The sequence below is a fragment of the Lycorma delicatula genome, chromosome 1 (assembly GCF_047948215.1).
Source record: "Lycorma delicatula isolate Av1 chromosome 1, ASM4794821v1, whole genome shotgun sequence".
Lineage (NCBI taxonomy): Eukaryota > Metazoa > Arthropoda > Insecta > Hemiptera > Fulgoridae > Lycorma > Lycorma delicatula.
Window position 1 is genome coordinate 175,377,770 of NC_134455.1, and position 21,769 is coordinate 175,399,538.

The 21,769-nt window shown below is 33.2% G+C and overlaps 1 protein-coding gene across 2 annotated transcripts in view; it reads right to left on the minus strand.

Moving 5' to 3' along the window:
- Positions 1 to 641: 641 nt before the first annotated feature.
- Positions 642 to 21,769, minus strand: part of wfs1 (wolframin ER transmembrane glycoprotein wfs1) — a 59,392-nt gene continuing 38,264 nt past the window's right edge. For both annotated transcript variants that reach the window (XM_075367571.1, XM_075367561.1), the window contains exons 9-12: positions 19,282 to 19,537; positions 15,150 to 15,317; positions 7,286 to 7,542; positions 642 to 1,874 (exon numbers count right to left, since the gene is read on the minus strand). In XM_075367571.1, the coding sequence (XP_075223686.1) occupies positions 1,110 to 1,874; positions 7,286 to 7,542; positions 15,150 to 15,317; positions 19,282 to 19,537 (1,446 nt within the window). In that variant the 3' untranslated portion in view covers positions 642 to 1,109. The remainder of the gene's footprint in view (positions 1,875 to 7,285; positions 7,543 to 15,149; positions 15,318 to 19,281; positions 19,538 to 21,769) is intronic.

Below are 21,769 nucleotides of genomic sequence, written 5' to 3' on the forward strand. Positions count from 1 at the left end.
TGTTTCATACATAAACCTGTTGACTTTATGTTTCCTTCTATATTAAACGAATCAATAAATTTGGTTATCAACCAATTCTTCAAGATGCACTGTTTTCTTGATGGAATCCCTGGTCACAGTGCAATGACAACAAAAGATATAAAAATTGTTTCTATCTCTAAAACATTATGTTTTTACTTAATTAAATCAACAAAGTTATTTTCAATGAAAAATATGGCAGGGTTGTAATTTCCTAAATTCTTTAAATAACCATTTTGCTAAACATAGGTTGAAGCACGTATTCCAGAAACAGTTGGTCACATTTCACGTATAACCCGGTAACAATTTCAGTATCCTGGTTCATGTAGTTTTAGGACAATGTAATTTTGGCAAGACCACACCAGAAAAAAATTAGCTTGTGTTTTTCTATGGAATCCAACAAGTTACTGCAGCTACTTACTACTTACTTATTTAGCTTCTCAAATGAAATAAGAAAAAAAGTTCTTATTGATTTTAACGTACAAACCCACCTCAATTATTTTGTGAAACTATTTTTAAAATCAAATTTATCCAAAATGACTTTTATAACTATTTAAATATATATATAAAATAAGAGAAAAGAAAACAGGAAACATTATAAAAAAACTAACAGCTTCTTATTATACAAATCATTTAATGATCATTACCTGTTTAAAATATGTATTTATTCATACAAAAACATAATTTTAAAAACAAAACTTTATGCTTTGTAAATTAATTCAACTAACATATAAATCTGCAACAATTATGATAAATTAATTTAAAATACAACAAAAGATACTAATAAATTAATATTAATGACTAATTAAAAGGTGCAGTTAAAAAACAATCAAATTATTTCATTTAAATCTTAACTGAACAAGAAAAGCTTATATACAATAAAAACACTAAGTAGACAACATAACATTAGAAACAAGTTAATTTTTTCTTCTTCGACGTTAGAGATGTTATTCTACAGCGAAAACAAAAGATTCAACTTTTTCATTCATACTAAAATGCTTAAGAAAAGCATTCTCACTAAAGAAAAGCATTTTTTCAGTCTTCAATCTTTTTATATAATCAAATGTGGTTAACCAAAGAGATCATAAGTTTCATCGAAATATCACCAGTGGATTGAATAAAAAATTTAATATTGCTTTAACCCCAGAGTATATTGACACCATAGACATAATTTTGCTTTTTCTGACAATAACATTATTCACTGCATCATCTTTACAGATTAAGCAACCAAGCATATTGGTATCAACACGAGCCATATCACGACTTAACATTCCAGCAGTATTACCAACCAATGATCCTGCATACCAAATATGATCGCCAACACCGAGAGAATCAGTCATATTTTTAAATGAATTATCTAGACCAATTAGAGTAACAGAACTCTCAATTGACCGCCATAAACCAGAACTCATTATTGTATCAATTTCATATTCATAATGATCCCAATTTGATAAGTGGCATTCATCCAACAAATGCGATGGTATATCACCATTTCCATTAACACTAGGAACAGAAAACTTTTCCCCATACCAGCATTTAATTACAGATTGCATACTATAAGGTAAACGAGATATTAACTGTGAAATCGGGTTATAAATTTTCACCAGCCTAGTAGCTGAAACACGACCTTCCCATTTGACAGGCAGACCAGATAGTCTAGAACATTCAACTGGAGATGTACATAACTGCTGAAATTGTAACCATGTTAAAACAGTTGATGCATGATTATTACTAACACTATCACCTCTCCCCGATATAGTAATATCTTGCAGTGGCTTATGACCACCTCTTGTAGATGGAGCATACTGTGGCATCAATAACAATAACAGAGAAGCTCCCAGTATCACCAAAAAAACCTAGAAAAAAATAAGTAATTTTAAATAAAACCTAAAAATGTATTTCTGATTTACTAAATAAAAAACATTTTTTCTATGTAATTAAGCTTATAGATACAAAACCAAAAATCTATTGGGCAAATATTTATTTTATATTTTAAATTCTACAAAAGAGTGTCCAAACCATCATCATTAATATAAACCACCTAGTACAGACTACTGGGATAAAACATTTCTTACCTTAATTCATCAAGATAGTACTTTCATGGGACCCTACATCCTCAGTTGTCATTGAATTCATTTTATTAAATTGCACATTAAAACAAAAATATTAAAAAATTAACAATATGCTGTGTCACTAAAATAAAACTGATGGTGTAATGTTCGTTATAGTGTAGTACTGTAATAATATAATGAAATCGACGCATTAGTTTATTATAGGAATAGGAGTGCTGCTATCTATTGCTGCCTTTATAACAATGTCTCCCTCAAATACTGTCTGATGATTTTTTCAAATTGAAATTATGTTTATATTTATTCTTTTTTTTTTGACTATATTTAATTTATTTTATGTTTATTAATTTCCAATATTTCTAAATTTATGTCAATATCTAAAGTTTTTATTGTTTACTAGACGGTCTGTCATATTAGATAAACTTAATCTGTTATTTTTGTAATTCCTATAACATTTACGAAATTTCGTTTTAAAGGATCTATTTATTTTTCCTATATTACAATCATTACATTTAATTTTATAAATCACACACAGATTGTCTATTTTAGTATAATTATTTTTGTTTTTTAAACATTTTATTGTGTGGTTATTATATTAGGTTTGTAAGCTGGTTTAAATATTTCTTTATGTGCATGGTTTTATTTTAGTGACATTAATATATTATTAATTTTTTAATATTTTTATTTTATACGACAATTTAATAAAATTAATTTAATGATGACTGAGGATGTGGGATCCTGAAAAAGAACTTTCATGGTAAAATTAAGGTGAGATATATGTCTTATCTCAATATTCTGAACTAGATTGTTTATATTAATAGAATTTAAAATATATATATATATATATAATTTTTTTTGTAAAGTAACTGTCATTTTTTGTATCAGTTAAAAATAGACTCTTGCTAAACTCACATCAGTAAAATAATATTTTATAACAGCAAGAAATTATTTAACAGATGTATGTTATTTGGATTAAACACTGAAACCAAACATAATTAACAAAATTTTAAGTATGTCTCTACAAAAGTAACAAATATTATGACAAAAATAAAAAGAGGAAGTTTAAGAACTGGTTAATATTTTCATTAAAATTAATAAAATAAAAAAATAGTATTTTTTTAATAAATTTTCATTAAAATTAATGTATTTTAAGCATCCACAAACTATGAGTGAATAATGTTACGAGGGTGAATCAAATATATGGTAATTTTTTGTTTTTATAAATTTATTGAGTAATAATATTTACAATTCGTACCTTCATCATTTCTCTATTTAGTCTCCTGCAAAATCTACACGCTTCTGCACAATTTGTAAGCTTGAATATTCATTGTTTATAAAAGGTCTGAGGAGGAGTCATCAACCAATTGCGCATGTGCTCCTCGGCCTCGACGTTTTCATTGTTAATCTCCAAGTGATTCTTTCAAGGACGCAAACAAAAAATAGCCACAGCGGGACAAATCTGGACTGGAGGGTTTCCCAGTGCTTTTCCAATTTATATCCCTTGTCAAAATCGTGGTATGCGGCTTGGTGTTGTCATGGAGAAGGATAACATGTATGATAGCCATACTCTGTCTTTTGTTTCGGCAGGTGGCTTTTGTTGACTGTAGCAGCTGGCAATAGTAAGTTGCCAATTGTAATTCACCAATTGTTGATTATGGAGAAAATCAGTAAAACTCCCCTTGAGTCAACAAAAATTGTTGCAAGAACTTTACGGGCTGACAGATGGGTTTTGGCCTTCACTGGGCAGCCCTAATCCTTCCTTCACCATTTTTGACTCCAGAGTGTAATGATGGACCCATATCTCATCAAATATGATGATACACCTCAAAACATCGTCCCCTTCTGGCCAAAATCAATTCTGAAGTCTCTCGCAGATCTCCAACCTGACCCGTTTTTGATATTCGGTCAACAACCTCAGAAACCATCAAGCACTAATTTTCCTAAAGCCAAAATGATCAGTGATAATAGATTGAGCGCTTCCATAACTGATACCCACTTCTGACGCAATTTCTTCTACAATGAATCGGCGATCACCTTCAATAAGCTCATAAATGGCAAGAATGTTGTCAGCTGTGAGACTTGACCTTGGGCATTAATCATGGCTTTCATTTCCTACACTTTCTCTCCTTAAATTGTCTGGCCCACATAAACACTCGGTTCTGGGACAGTGTAGCATCCCCAACTGTACTGAGATTTTTCAGAAATATTTTGTTTTTTTATTTTTCAACATACTCCCCTTGTAATTTAATACATTTAGTTAGATCAATGACTTTCCAACTATTTAATATACTCAATGTAATGTGATTTATCCAAGTCTGCGAAATAAGCAGTTGTCTAGCTTTGACTTCATCATTTGATGTGAATCTTCACCAATGGAGAAATGAGCCATTTCTTCAAGTTGGGGAAGAGGAAGAAATCACTGGGAGAGAAATCTGGTGAATATTATGCATGTGGAAGTCAACAACATGATTATGTTTTTTTGCAAAAACAAACAAAGACATGTGTGTAGGCAGATTATTGCGCTGAAAGAACACTATTTTTTGGCCATATATGGATAGTTATATCAGTTAGCTGAACAACACCCTTCAATCGGTCTAGTAGTGAAACAAAATACTCCCCAGTAATGGTTCTGCCTTTTTCCAGATAGTTTACGGACACCATATCATGAGAATCCCAAAAAACCAGTCATGATTTTTTCCACAAATGGAACTATTTTCAATTTCTTTAGCAAACTTTTACCTATTCCCACATTCTGTCGACTACAGTATGTGATGGAATGGCAAATCCATCTTTCATCTGCTGTAATAAAATGTTGAATAAACTCAGTGGAATTCTGTTTAAATAAACCTAAATAATCCTGAGAAGCTTGTTCAATCAAATGCATTTTTGATTGACTGTTAACAAATATGATTACCATCAAGCAGAAAGCATTTTCATACTCAAAACATCATGTAAAATGTAGTGGATATGGTCTTGCAATGTCAGCAAGCTTGCATACCTTCAGTTGAAAATCATATAATAGGCACTGTCAATTTTTGGGGTGATTTTGTTGGTCTTAGTAGTTTTTGGGTATAAAATTGTCAAAAATTGTTTGCTTCACTCAATCACCATAAAGAAGTAAGTAAACTATACTCATCATGTATGGTAAAATCCTTGACAAATATCAAGATCATTTGGTCACACTTGCAGCATCTTTGCATCTGGCCATGAACATTTTGAATGACACTGATAATTCATATGTAAAAAGTTAATATATTATGTGACCAGTTTATCATTACTAAAATTCCAAGGAAAATTATTGTATTCATCAATATAACAGCAGGAGAGCCCATGTATTCTTATAATCAAACATAGAATCCATCTTTACATACCACTAACCATGAACAATCACACATTCATCCAAATAAAAGTATTATTATAATGAACACGCAATTTTACGTATGTCAGGTCCTGTAGAAGGCATGTAATCACTGCAATAAATCACTTCTGATAATAAGTATATTTTGAAACATAAAAAAAATAATACGATATAATTCTAATAACCTAAACTTTAATTATCAGACAGATCAGCATAAGCTAATAGACTCATAATATCATGCTATGAATTAGAAGTTCATTATACAGCAGAGATTGTTTCTTGATTTCCTTTAATCCATAAACATTCTCTAAGAAATGAGTAATGGTTTTAATAATTTAAAAATTACCTTTGGTATTCCCCCAATGAAAGAGTAAAAAAATGTATATTTTAACATTTTTTTCCAAAAATTCCCTAATTTATTCACACAATAGTTGTTGCAATGCACAGACTCTTCTTTTATAGCGACTACAAGGTTATTTTCAGCTTTAACTACATTTTCACTGTCAGCATCATAATAAATTAAAATGTTGTGCAAGTTTCAGAATTTAAAAAAATATTCAAATCACCCCTTTTTCTCTGTAAAAAGTTTTTTTTATTCTGCATGACATCTAGTATTTAAAAATAAATACAGACCTAACACTCTTTTAGTTTGGTCCTGGTAGGTTGATATTACACTACCCTGATTTATCCTGATAAGTAATCATTCTTTTTCACTACCCACTTACTTTCCTTATCCTTGATACCTTCTTTCCTACTATGAGATCTGAGGATGCAGGTCTGACAATGTTAGAGTCTCCCTGTATGGATGCTAGAACCTGAAGAGCCAATACACACTTGGAATCTAGCCAACTGTGGGTCATTCAGGAACTCTGTTTCCTGTCCTGAAGCTACATAAACTTAATGATTTAATTTCTTGTCAATAAAACCAGGCTTCTCTCGACGTTTACTAATAACAAAAGTTGTCATTGGAATTTGAAGCAAAGTATATAATCTTCTATGATTATATTCCACAATTTATTATATTTAACCGTTAATAAAAAATGTGTGAACCTTTTAGGAAATAGCTTTAATTATTATAAAAACTGTACATTCTGCAAATCCCAGATGATGTGCTACATCAATGTTTCATACATTATTTTCATATTTTAATCATCCCATTCAGTAGTCATCCAATTCATTCAGTAGTGATAGTTTCCCTTTTCTGTGTTACATATTTTTCTGACATTTTAATATAGTGTCAAGACAAATAAAACTGTACTTGATCATAATTTAAAAAAAAAAACCATTATAATATATTAATAATAATATTAGTCCTATCCCTTGTTCTCTATCCATAACAACTACCAATTTACTGACAAAATAATCGATGTATTACGGCCTAATCACACAATATGAATATATAATCAACAATGAATATGTATGACATATTTATTGAACATTTAGTGGCTTACTCTACTACACAAGGTAAGCAGGATACAAGAATAACCAATTCTCTATTTACTGGCACAACTCACTGGTCAGACTAGTCTTTTATTTACTAACATTCCAAATTTTTACAACTGACAATAGCCTACAACAGTAATAAAAATTTGAAACCAGACCCACGGTAAGTCAAAAACAAGTAAAAAATAATATACATAATTCAAAACAATGCACTGTAAAAAACATAAATCTAAGGAATTTCTATACATGGATTATATAATGTTTATTCCTTTAGTCCTATTTAGTTTTTAAAATTAATTCTTTAATTCTAACATAATCAAGACCATAAATACAATTCATAAATAAAATAATTATTAATTCATAAATACAATAAATACACAATTCATAAATACAATACCTGTATGCTGTTGAGAACAATATTCCATTTAGAAGGAGTAGACTTCTTACAGCGCCCAATAATTACAGCAATTAATAGTAGGACAGAACAGAAGGCAGATATTGTCATTAACTGAGGTGATTGTTCTTCAAAGTGAAACAGGAATTTACCAGCAGCAACTAAAGGTACAAGAACTGTTGCCAAACCCGCCAGTGGTAAGAACAGCACAAAACCAACCAATGCCAGAGCACTTCTAATAAGGCCATACCAAGTTGCACCTGTAACATTACAGCAGGTTGATTCCATGCTCCTAAATACTTACAATAAACATTATATAAACAATACTACCACGACATGATAAAAGAAAAGTAATAAAAGAACACATAAAAAATCTTAAATATAGAAAAAATTATTCTATAATTTTCTTCAAAACTATCTAGAGGTATGTTTTAATAACATGTAGACCTTAATTTTGATTTTCTGTTTTGAGGAAAAGAGCAACAAAATGAAAAAATATTAAAACCTTTTACTATATGACTAAGAAGCATTAAATTCCAACTTCTAGTTATTCATGCTCACTGTCAACAAATAAATGTTTGTATCATTGTTGTACTAGTTTCAATTGTATTGTACATTCAATTGTATTTTACATCAAAATACAATTGAATAACTTAAAAAAGATTAGTATAGCATCATTAACTAATCATTAACAATAAATTTATATTAGATGCAGGTAAAATACATTCTATGGTCTGTCTTGTCATGAAAAGCACTTCATAATACTTGTTTCTGGGTGGAAGTGCTGTGAGATGTTGATTCATCGGCAGCAGAGAGATGAAATGATTAAAAAGACAGCCTTGACCTATTTGCAGTTTTCAGTGGCATGCAAATTTTCAAGAAAAAAATACATTTTGTGAAGGATGATGAAAACACAGCAGTTGGATGCCTAAAGGAGCTCAAACTGATAATGATGCCACTGCTGCTAAATTAATCAAATAGGATCCAATGGCAGCATAACCACGCCTGAAAACAGTATGCAATTTGTACATCTGAATGATCAAAAACTGTGCTTATAATTTATCTATACTCCAATGATGGGAGTGTAAAGGACAGAAGAGTTGTCATAACACTGCCCCTTGATCATTACTGACAACTATAGTAGCTGTTCATTTATGATCAAGAAATGTTTTTTTACATATTAAAAATCTGGATTTCCAAAAATCTCATCTTTTTTACAGCAATATAAGAATATGATCAATACTGGCAGGGATATGCAATGAATTTATACAAGAAAGTCATAACGGTTATTAGAAAAATATTTTAGACTGCCTAATTTTATGCACTCCACAGATATGTCCTGCCTTGTTTCTCACTCATAATTTTTTAATACTGCATGACCAATACAAAACTCATTGACCAGCAATGGTTCATCAGTCTTTGAAACAAAAACAGGCTGTGGTATTGTATTACCACCAGTATTGTATTACCACCAAACTCAGGAGATTTGTCTTCTTATTTTCTTCTCCCAAAAATGATATTACAACTGAAAAAGATTATCAATGTTGTTAACACCACTGGCAACAAGAAAAAGGAAGTGGTGCAGTATTTGCAGAACACTTTTGAAAAGTACTTCAGCACTAAATGTTAATCACATTAAATGTGCATTAGTCAGATCATATTTCAAATGAATAAAAATAAAAAATAAATTACTACCAACTTTTTTTTTGTTTTAGATCACACATTTTGGATTATAGTGTGTATTTAGTATGATTCTGCAGTACTATAAACCAGCATAGAAGTCAAAATACTGAACCAGTTATTCATTAAGATAAAGCACATATGTGAAGTTGAAACCAACGTCTCTACACAAAATTAGTTGATTAGAAACCATAACAATTTTTTAAATATTCATAATAGAAGAAATAAGCTGAGAAATTTTTATTATTAATGATGATGCAGAAACATCATTACTAAATACTGGTAGGGACTAATAAAATAAATACCCAAAATTTATTAAATCATTTTGTGAAAGTTTTCAGTCATAAGAACCTTAAATGTTTATTCCCTTTAATAAAATTTATTTCAGGGAGGAGATATTTCTTAGATTAATTGACTGTTTTCTAATTTTATAAATTATTAAATCTGATCTTGATATATAATATTCACCTAATACAGTAGTCATGGTAGTCAGACATACATGGGATAGGCTTGGGTCGGATTATAGAAAATTAGATTGGGTTGGATTACTGGATTTTGAATAAAAAATTAAAATTGTAGAAAAACTCACCATATTTATTGATCTAACAGTTTAAATTCACTAATAACACAAACACAATAGTAAAAAAAAATTAATTGCAAAGGAAAGATAAAAATTTTGTTTGTACAAAAATATTGTCAATCTTTATTTATTTTTTGGTTTTAAAGAGATCTTATAAGCCAGTTTCTTTTAGTCTTTCTAAAACAAGTACAGCAGGTCATACATCGTTTTCCATAGCCCATATGAATGTTAAATGCACTTACTGCACTGCTACAATTTATGGTATGAACTTGTACAGTTGCCTCCTCTTGTTCTCATCACTTTTTTTCTAAAACGTCTTGAATTATTTCATCAGTCATCGGCTGAAAATATTCAACTTCTATTCCAACTATCCAGTCCTTAATATCATCTGGTCAGAATTTTGTTTTTATGCCATAATTTGATGATAGTTTCATGTACATCACAGAGTTTCTCATTAGTTAATGGATCATTATTTTCAGAAACCTATTTATCAATTTTATTTTTTACTGAGATGACAGTGATAGAGTACTAAGCCATAATTTACCCCTGATGTTAACAAAATTTTATTGGATATGTTTTCCCATGCATAAGAAAAATTGTAAACAGCATCTTTAAGATTAGCAATCTTCAGAGAAACAAGACTGTTCTCATCATTACCTACAATTGTAAACTTTTTTTACTTTTTTTAATTGTAAACAGCTTGAATAACATTTTGATCCATTGGCTAAAAATATCCCATATTTATAGCCAATGATTACCACTTCTGGTAGTAAGAATATCACTTTCATGAAGCCATCTGTGAGATTCAGTTCCTCTTGATCTGGATGACCCAGGTAATTGTCTAATAACAAAGCTTTCTGTGGCAAGTTTTTTTGTAAAAAATTTTTTTTTATTGATGGTACAAACTGCTGATTGAATCAGTCCTTAAATAATTCTTTCATCACTCTAGCTCTAATGTGATTCAATCTTTAACCACTTTCCTAATGGGGAAATGTCTTCGGAAGAAGTATCCAAAATAATCCACTCTTGTTCACATTATAGATCTGATTGGGAGTAAGGTTTAACTGTAATGTACAGTTTATATAAACTTTTCTTTTAACAGTTCAACAGCTTCTATGTCACATGAAGTTTCTCACCTGTAGTTGTCAGTAAAGGGATTTCTTAATGGTTTTAAAATTTATTAAACAAGTCTCTTTATTAACCCAGTATAGTAAATCCTCTTTTTTCATGATTTCCCTAAAGAAAATCACCAGAAATTGGGGTGTGTTGACTATGTTCTTTGATGAACCATGCATAAACAACATCTTCTTCTACTAAGGGGCACTCACCAGTTTTTAAAACTTTCCTAACACTGTCCTTTGTGTCCAAATCGGTAACAAATTTCAAGATTTTGTTCTGGTTTTTCTTGATGTATACACTGTGGACGTCCAACTCCATAAAATGCTGCCGAATCACTAAATTTTTCACAATTTTCAATTTTTTAAAATTATTTCAACCTTTTCAACTAAAGTTAAAGTTTTATGTTTCTTTTTTCCGACCGAGACATTTTTATTTAAACTGTAGTAACAGACACTGACTGATTAACACTGTTCAGTCACACACTACACAAAAGAAACAAATCAAAGAAAACTGACGTATTATAACACATAAATCACAACAGTAACTGATACAGATTTAGTTCAGCTGACTACACATACAGTGAAGAAACAGGAAATGATTGAGACTATTGTCAGTTCTATTGGAAATTCTGTAAATACAAAGTAGAATATGAACAATGTCATGAAAATTGTGACCTTCAAACTAGTAACAGTGTCATTGCTGTAGAAACCATTACAAGCAAACCTCTGCTCCAGTTATACATAGTACCTTCTCTGTTCCAGACATTGGAACATTATGAATTGAACATTTTTTTTTCCGACTAGCGGTGTCGGATTACAGACTCTTGCTACATCACACAAAATACATTGTATTAAATACTTAATACACTATTGGTCTTTCCTTATGTCCTACAGGAAAAAATAGACAAAAATAACTGACTACTACAAAGTTTTACAATTTAAAACAGAAATAGTTATGATAGATACTGCTGACTTCAACAGCAAGGTGGTAGTATCTCACCTTAGATCTGAAATCTATAAGATATCAGATTTAAATCACAGTAAGATTAGGCATTTTTTACATGTTTAATACATAGAAGTCATCATAAAGAAAAAGTAGAAACTTTATTGGACGTCTATCTGAAGTTGCAAAATGAATAAATAGATAAAGGTGGTGGTATCAAGAGGAGATGCAACACATTTGATTTTTTGTTTATTTTGTATGAATCCATATTTTTAACAATTTTATTAGTATTATTCGTATATACTGTAAAAGCTAGTAGAATTGATTTATATTCACCTGGTCTTTCATTCTTGATTATTCGGATAGTTAATGGTGTTTTCCACAATGATATCATTTTTTTCTTTCACCAACTTACTTTGCCATAAATGGTAATCATTGATGCACCCGGTTAGTTGTTGTCTGTTCCCTTTCTCGTTGATGTAGAGAGCAAATCTGTCTGAAGTGGGTTTTGTAGGACTAAGTTATACATCCAGGACTGACACTACCATTGAATAATAGATTTTATGTGGTTTTAACTTAATAATCATTATATATGCTTGGGTTTATTACAATTTGTAATAAGAGAAATTTTTTTCTAAATTAGTAATATTTACTCTTGCCCTTATTAAAGGAATTATACAGATTCATTATTAGGGATTATGGTGCAATGTTAATCATTGAGTGGGAGTCAAAGAAGAAAGGCAGTTCAAGGCATCTCATCAAACACAATTTCAGTGGTAACACCACTGAAATGTGGCCCTAAAGCCTTAAAAATTAAGGGATTAAGTTTGATTGTGATCACATTATGTTTTATTTTTTTTTTGTTCTTGCATTTTTAGTCAAGGTGTAGAAGATTCTTCCTAAGAGTATAAAGTTATCATTGTTAAAAATTTATGTTACATGCTTTGCAAAAATGCTCATTACTAAAAATTTAAACTAAATACTTCTGTTTAAGCAGAGATAATTTTCAATTTCTAAAACTTACATCTTATTTATATAAAGAAAGAAATAGCTTTTTTCAATTGATTTATTATGTTCATAGTAAATGTATTAAAACGTGTCATTGATTAAAATACATACTATCACAGATTCCAATGTAAATCCACTTATTACTAACATTGACATTTTTTAAGAAGGTTCATAATAATTTGAGTAATATTACCTCCACAATCAAAGTCATATATAACCAACATAAATAAGTTATATATTTGTTTATTTAGTATTTAGAAATGCTTTCCTGATAATTTAATTTATTAAAACTTCAGGAATCAAAGCTACTTCAGGAATCAAAGCTGTTTCACTACGTGAAAAATTACAACTATGTTGCTAGGTATTTTCAAGTCTCCCAGGACCAATTTTCTGTCTATAAAAAGTACAAGGGATATTTTTTAAGTAAGGTCTGTTTTATAACACAAACAAAACTAGGAAAGATATTATCAATAACGTTTTTTTTCTTATTTTAAGCTTTATACTTTATGCTACTTCTCTATATAGTTACCTTGTTTGTTTAAGCATTTATCATAGCATTTTACTAAATTGTTTATGCCCACATCTTAGAAATGAAAACCATTATTTTCACTTCTTCATCAGTGTCAAACCGCTGACCACCATGACATTCCTTCAGGTAGCAGAACAGGTGGTAATTGCTCAGCGCAAAGTCCAGGCGCTGAGATGTGCTATGGTGGATGTTCTATTTGCTCCCATCCAAAAGATCTGATTAACTCTAGAGTTTGAGCAGTAGAATGAAGTAATGCAGTAACATAACTCCAGATCACAGTAGGCCATGGTGCTTATTCTGTATGGCACACCAAAGCTTCAAGGTCTTGCAGTTTGCAGCTGAATTTATTGTTGTCCCTTTGGGCATAAAAATCAACTAACAAAACACCATGTCTACCCCAAAACACAGCTGCCATAATCTTGCGTGTTGACATTGTCTGTCTGGCTTTCAGTTTGACTAATGAAATTGTTTTTCACCATTTCATTGACTGCCGCTTTGATGCTGGAATAATGTGAGAAACCCATGTCTTGTCCCCTGTGACAATGTGGTCCAAATCTTCTTCCTCACTACATCAGCTCAAAAATGTTAAAGCACTAGCCATTTTCCTTTTTTGGTGTTCTTCAAAAACAGCCTGGAAACTCATTGCAAGCAGTTTTTTGAACTGCAAGATTTCAGAAATGATTTTGTATAAGCAGTGACCTTGAAACTTGTGGGAATATCAGTGACAAAGTGGAAATCATGAATCACCAGTCTTCATGAATTATACGATCTTGAATTTTCACGAATTTAGTGACACTATGACTGCAAATGGCACCTGCATTTACGCAAGGCATCCCGAGAGCCTTGGTGCATGCACGTTTCAACAGCCATCCAAAATTTACATAGTTACAGCCAATCATTTAAAATATAGTCCTTGTATATAACTCTTTGCTATTCTGCAACATACCAAAATTTGAATAACATCACCAAACTCCACCTGAAGAAGTTTTCTTTTATGTTGCTGGGTATATAAACATATACATGTGCAAAATCACTTCCATTTATGCACAAAATATATGAGCATTAATATGATTAAAATTAATATAATAGAAATTACTCAAGGATATAATGTAAATAAATGGTTTGAAACAAATACGAGGGTTATTTTTTTTGCAAGGTCTGATCGGTCACAAGATTAAAACCACAGTGAAGATAAACAATTTTTTATTTGTAACAAGTACTTACATAGTTAGGCTATTTCTCTACATAGTCACCACTCCGATTTAGACATTTGTCATAGCGTCGTACCAACTTTCCAATACCCTCGTCATAGAACGGAGCCGCCTGTGTTTTCAGCCATGTTTCTACGCTGGTCTGCAGCTCAATGTCCGTGCCAAAATGTTGTCCTCCTAGCCAGTGTTTCATGTAAGCAAAGAGGTGAAAATCGGATGGAGCCAAGTCCAGGCTGTATGGTGGGTGATCAAACACTTTCCAATGAAAATGCTGCAGGAGCTTCTTTGTTACAGCTGCAGTGTGCGGCCGAGTACTGTCATGGAGAAAGACAATGCCTGATGACAACATTCCTCTCTGCTTATTCTGAATTGCCCTTCGTAGACGTTGAAGAGTCACACAGTATGAGGCTGCAGTGATGGTCAAGCCATGTTCCATGAATTCCACCAAGAGCTGCAGACCAGTGTAGAAACATGGCTGAAAACACAGGCGGCTCCGTTCTATGATGAGGGTATTGGAAAGTTGGTACCACGCTACGACAAATGTCTAAATCGGAGTGGCGATTATGTAGATAAATAGCGTAACTATGTAAGTACTTATTACAAATAAAAAATTTTTATTTTCACTGTGGTTTTTTAATTTTGTGACCAATCGGACCTTGAAAAAAAATTATCCCTCATATATGAAGTACCCCACAGGTATAGAAAAGAGTAAACAGTTATATATGAATTTACCAACAATAATAAGCAATTGTGAAATTTTCTAAGCGTTAAAAAATTTAAATAGTAAAAAAGTCTCACCTTGTGAAGATAAAACAGTTATTTGCCACCAGGCCAATGACATGCAGTGAGGCACAAGTGATGTGTAAGTGCCTCTCCAGTTATCTCTGGAAGCCATTTTAATTAAAACAGCTGGTATTATGAGATAAAACAATGCTCTAAAATTCAAACAAAATTCAACTCCATTTCCTGAAAAATTATTTAAATAAAAGCACTAGTAAATTTTTTTTCACACAATTTATTTTATAAATACTCAACAGCTTTATATATTTCAGATATTTTTTTTTATCATGTAATAATTAAACTTAACTAAAATTAGAATTAAAATTAATTAAACACTTTTTCTTAGTAAGCTAATGATGTTTTCAGTTTTCTTTTATGGATTTTAACTTAGGTTATAGACTGGAAGATTTACAGAGATATAGTCAGAAAACATGAAGTAGAAACAAGCCACCAATCTTTATGTAATTATCTTAATTAAAAGTAAAATGTATTATAATTTTGCTATAACTCCCTTAGGAGAGGGATGAATAATGAGATCCACATCCGTGCGAGAGGTGAGGTTAAGGCGGCAGAATCTCCTAAAGGTGTTCATCATGAACATGTAGCAGATGTTGATGTTTCTTTCCATGATAGGGCAGATAGAAGAGGCATTGTCCATATCAAGGACATCGACTCCAGTACTGATGAAGACATGATAAGGGAGGGTGGTATCACTATGGTGGTCAGACCAGATGAGAGTTTTAGTTATCAGTTAGGCTGGTCTTTGGCAATACTAACAACACATCAGTGATTTTTTTTTCTGCCAGGGCAGGCAAAGCACTGACAAGTCTAGATTCAGAATGCCTGGGTTACCATGAAAAAGGAGGAGGACCATTGTTCAGGTGCTGACAACCAGGCTAAGTATCACGGCCCTGACCACTCAGGACTGTGTTTCAATTATGGCATAGGAAGTCAGAGCTGTGCAGTAAGAAAGAGGTGTGTCCCAATCAGCTGATATGTGCCTTGTGTGGTGCAAAGGAGCAGAAGTTAGGTAGCAAGGCATGTAAGCATACGAAGGTCCCTCAGATTAACTGTAACTGCAGCAGCGTGTCAGGGGACTCTTGATGGGAGGTGGCCACCAAGAAAGATGTAGACAAAGTATTGGTCCGAACCCAATGTCTCTGTAATCAAGGACAGACATTGGTTTAACGATGTGCAAAAAGATACTGCCATCCACACAGTTAAGACGAGTATACTGCTGCTACATAGCAGTGATGGTGAGGGCTTTGTTTGGGTTGATGTAGGGCACAGTTGCTTTTTTTCAGCTGCTACTGCTCACCCAACATCTGTACAACTGAGTTTGGTGTGTTCACTGACAATCTGTTTGCTGAGATCAGGAGTCTCCAGGGCTGTAAGCAGGTAGCTGCTGGTGATTTTAATATGAAGTCCAGGGCTTGGGGCAGTCTGGTTGACAGCCCCAGGGATTCATGTTGAATGACCTGAGGAGTATGGCAGGGTTGGTTTGCCTGAACAACAGCTGTTTACCTACCTACATTTGACAGGAGCGATGGTCATTCGGGGGGATTGATCTTACTTTTGTCAATGCTGGCCATACCAAGAGGATCGGCTTTTGGGAGTCCTAGATGAGGTCTCAATAAGCAATCACTGCACCATCTTGTTCATGGTGTGGACACTCCGACCTCAATGGGCAGCAATCTGGTGGAAATATCTTTAGATGAATGCATTAGATTTCAGGAATTAATCACAACCAGGTTAGACAAGGAAGATGAGATGAAGACAGATGCCCTTGTACAGGCAGACAGAGAGGTCTGTGAGACCACAGGAGTTTGGCCCAGGTTGGCCAAGCTGGTCTACTGGTGGTCGTCTGATCTTGCCAAATTGAGAAAGGCTTGCTGGTCAGCACAATGGCAGTTTCAGAGATTAAATCATGGGATGAACATGCATCGAAGGGAACTGGTGAGAGTTTGTTTCTTCAAGTCCAGGAGGAGGTAAAAGTTGGCCATCATGATGTGCAAGAGGGACTGGCAGAAGCAGCTGTGAAGGAGTCAATGGAGACATCTGGGCTCATATATCTTGCAAAGAAATTTTGAGCGGAGGCTGCCAGTCCTTACTGATGGTCAGCTATTAAGCTGTGCAGCTGCATTTTTCCCAGAAGGCGGTAAATTAATGCTACAAAATCTCTCAGTTCTCCTTGGGGAAGCTTCCAGCCACTACACGGAGGATGAAGATTGGGAAAAGTCCTGAACCTGACAATCTTCTAATTGGGGTGATCAGGATTATGATTGGTGCAGCCCCATTCAAGTTCTTAAGATGAGTTCAACTATATCTTAGGTCAACAAGCACAGGAGCAATAGAAGATGTTGCAGTCAGTACTGATCAGGAAGGAAGGATGCCCTGCTAATGATCCTTCTGCTCAACAACTGCTTTGTTTGATCAATAACTTCACAAAGCTGTTCAAGCAGATGCTGGTGGTACTGCTTGCTGACAACATCACCAGAAACAGTGGCCTAAGTCCACACTAATACGGACAGCTATCTTGATTGACATAGTCACAGGGTAATGAATACAATTGACAGTGTGATTGCTGGATCAAGACATAGAAAGAACATCCCAGAACTCATCTTCTTTGACATCAGGAAGGTCTTCAACAGTCTGTTATGGTCATTGATCGCTTGTAGATAAGGGGGGGTCAGCCCCTATCTGAAGAGGGTACTTCAGTCCTATCTCTATCACAGGGCTATCATTGCATGTAACATAAATGGCACAGCCATGCTTATGATCGATCAGGGTATGCCGCAGGAATCCATTCTGTCACCCTCATTGTGGAATGTTGTCTATAATGGGGTCCTGAGGTTAACGTTCCCTGAGGATGTTGTCCCAGTTGCCTTCACCAATGTCTTGGTTCTTGTCATAGTGGATAGAGGAAGTATGGGTGCATTCTTTTAGGAAACATAACAGCAGTTAAAGCAAAGAATTTAATGGCCACTCACACTGAGCAGCCTTGTCAGCAACATCCAAGACCAAGACAAGATTCTTAAAACAGCACATAAACTCCAGTGCTGTAAACTCGATCCTGCTATATGAAGCACCTGCCTGGTTAAGAACCAGGCACATTGAACACAATTACATTGAACACAATGTAATAGTCTAACTCTTGAGCAGGTCCAAGGATGTCTCTGCAGGTCGGCTCGAGCTACAGAACTGACCCCTCTGAGACAGCATTTGTTACTGGCAGCATACTGGCAATAGACATCTGACACAGTTCAATGATGACTGTCACCAGTGGGGTGGATAGGGAGTTTCTTATGGTGTTCTCCTAGACTGGTGGCAGTTGAGGGATGAATCCAACAAGGGAAGATGGACATACAGGCTAATTAAACATGTCAGACTGTGGGTTAGTAGGAGATTTGGAGAGCTAAACTATTCTCTTACTTATTTCCTGTCAGATCATGGTTGCTTCAGGTCATGATTTGTGCCTGTATCTGTATTTTGACACCCTTGATGATATTGAGTATGTTATTTTCTTGTGCAATATGTGGCCAAATCCAAGGGTGCGGTGTGTGGTAGAGTACTGGGCCTGCTAGAAAGAAACAACATAATTGGTGTCATGCTCACTAATACGAAGAAGTGGATGTGGTCTCCAATTTGCATCAGTTAAGATTAGATTAAGCCAGATTAGGTTAGGTTAGGTTAGACCCGGCTGAGTTAGGCCCGGATGTGGATGTACATGTTCCATTGACACCTGTGGGACTTCTCTGAGTTCCTTGCCGCCCCTTTTCTAACAGGCGATCCTATGATTCCCATTGGAGACTGTGTTGTGCTTACGGTGGGTCTGGTCTTGATATATCAGAAGGGAGGAGTAAAAAAAAAAGATGACTTTCTCAAATACTACAAGTAGATTACAAACAGTAAATAGGATAAAAACAAAATGACTGAATTTCTTAATCAAAAAACTACAGCTTACATATAACTGATAAATTAATCTTATTATATCACAACAATGTCTAAAATTGAAAGACCATTTTTTTTTAAATCCCTACAATTTTTTTTTAATGTTCAGAATTACATCAGTTTATATTAAACCTTCATATCATAATTATAGAAATGATATCTTAATAGAGAAAATAATACGAATAACTGACACTCTTACCAACTACATATGATGCAAAAGTAGGTACATGAACATCCAAGAACCTCCATCCACAACTAACAACAGAATCTGTCTCATATGGATACCTGGCCAATACATGTACAGCAAATGAAAACAATGCCAATAAATCAACAGTTGATGATGACCGATTAGAAGAACCACTACCAATATTGCTATTATTATTATTATTACCATTTTTATTATTAGGACCACCATCAACTGATGGTGATGGTGAGAGAGGTAAAAAAGATTTAATCTGAAACAACCAAAAAAAATTTGTATGATAATTTAAATTCACATATATGTCATACAATAATGTTTTTTGAGACTAACATCAAATTCTGCAGCACACATTCATTCAAAGTATTTCCAAAGTTCATATTTCTGTTTATAATTACAGAAGTATTATCAAAAAAAATTCAAATAAAACCAACTAAACCATAAAGTAGAGAAATTAAGATAAAGAAATCATTACATTAAGCAACTGTTTAAATCTATCTCACAACCTACTTTTATTATCTGATCTCTAACTTTACATTTCTCTTCCATGTGAACTACTTCCTCTTGTTAATATGATTTATGCTCAATCATTTACAGTTTACAAAGTAATTTTTTTGTGACCCACAATTATTTTTTTTATTGACTCATATGGTACTTCAGAACTTCTCTAGATTTCTTAATATGTATGAGTCTAAGTGAACAGCAGTCTTGTACAAACTCAGGTCGACCACTTTTGAGATGTAAGGTTAATTGAAACCAACCACCAAAGAACACCGGTATCCACGATCTAGTATTCAAATCCATATAAAAATAACTGCCTTTACTAGGATTTGAACGTTGAACTCTCGACTTCAAAATCATCTGATTTGTGAAGACGCATTCACCACTACACACCAATCTACACCACACCAATCTTCACCACTACACACCAATTTTCTCTTTAAAATTGATAGTTTTTTTAGTTATTCAAGTTCAGAAATGCTGTAGGCCTATAAATTGGTGTTTTTAGTTTCATTAGGTCTGGCTCAGCTGATGAGTTACATCCAGCTGATGTTAAATTTTAAATTAAAGAAAATTAAATTTTAAATAAAAAACACACAATACTAACAATAATGAAAAAGAAGTTGTGCGTGTTTACACCAACAATTTTTTTAAAATAGCGTAAAAATGAAGTTCAAGTTACAAATGACATTTGTCTAAGTGAACATATTATCAGTATCTTCAATTAATTTTTTATTACTTTGTTATTAACTATTAATAAATATTAAATTAATTAATTTTTATTTATGGGAAATTATGAAACAATCTACAATTACAGAAAAAACTAATGTAATTTTGCTTTACAGGAAATGTCATCAAAATGTTGATCTTTGTATGCTCTACGATTCTCCGGTAGAAATACTCCAAGTCATGCTTCTGTGTACAGAATTGTAAAACAGTTTAGTGATGCTACCACACATCTCAGGAATGGTCGAACTGAGAATGTACAATACTACACTTCATTTACACTCATACATATCACCCTCATTCATCCTCTGAGGAATTATCTAAACGGTAGTTACCGGAGACTAAACAGGAAAAGGAAAAAAAAGAAAAAAGTTTAGTGATGCTGGAAGTGTGGGGATCAAAAATAAGAACCGTCAAAATACTGTGACAGCAGAAAACAATGAAATAGCAGTGGATGCGGCAGTCATTGTAATTCTCATGTTAGTTTCAAGAAGAAATTCCAGGATATCAAAAACCCATGTTCTGTTCTGAGAATATTAAAATTCCTGAAATTCCATCTGTACCATATTTCACTGAATCAAAAATTACATAGCAATGACTTTGAATTAAGAGTATCATTTTGTTGTTGGGTGCTGGAAAAAGTACAGGTAGATAAGAATTTTCTTCTTATGTTCTATTTTCCAACGAATCAGGTTTTACTAATCATGGAGCAGTAAACAGACATAATATGTATTATTGAGCAGTGCAAAATCCACGGTGGCTAGGAGAACTAGAACATCAATGGCTGTGGACAGTCAATGTTTGGTGTGGAATCACAGGGTGTACATTTACTGGAACACAATTTTCCAATGGAAATTTGAACGGAAAGAAATAAGCAGATTTTCTAGAAAATAAGTTGTCTGTACTGCTTAATAACTCCCCTTGGAGAAGAGAATGATGTGATTTCATCATGATGGGTGTCCTGCACATTATTCAATTATCACCAGAGTAATTTTGGATCACAAATACAATGATCATTAGACTGACTGAACTGGTCCAGTTCATTGGCCTGCTTGTTTCCCCGACATTACTCCAGTAGATTTTTTTATGGGGTTACCGTAAAGAAAAGGTTTACCTAGAAGCACCAACTACCCCTGTTTATTATGGGGTTACAGTAAAGAAAAGGTTTACCTAGAAGCACCAACTACCCCTGCAAACATGAAAGAGCTTACAACGAACACCTGCAGAGATATCAAGAGAGAAACTCTATTAAATTTCATTT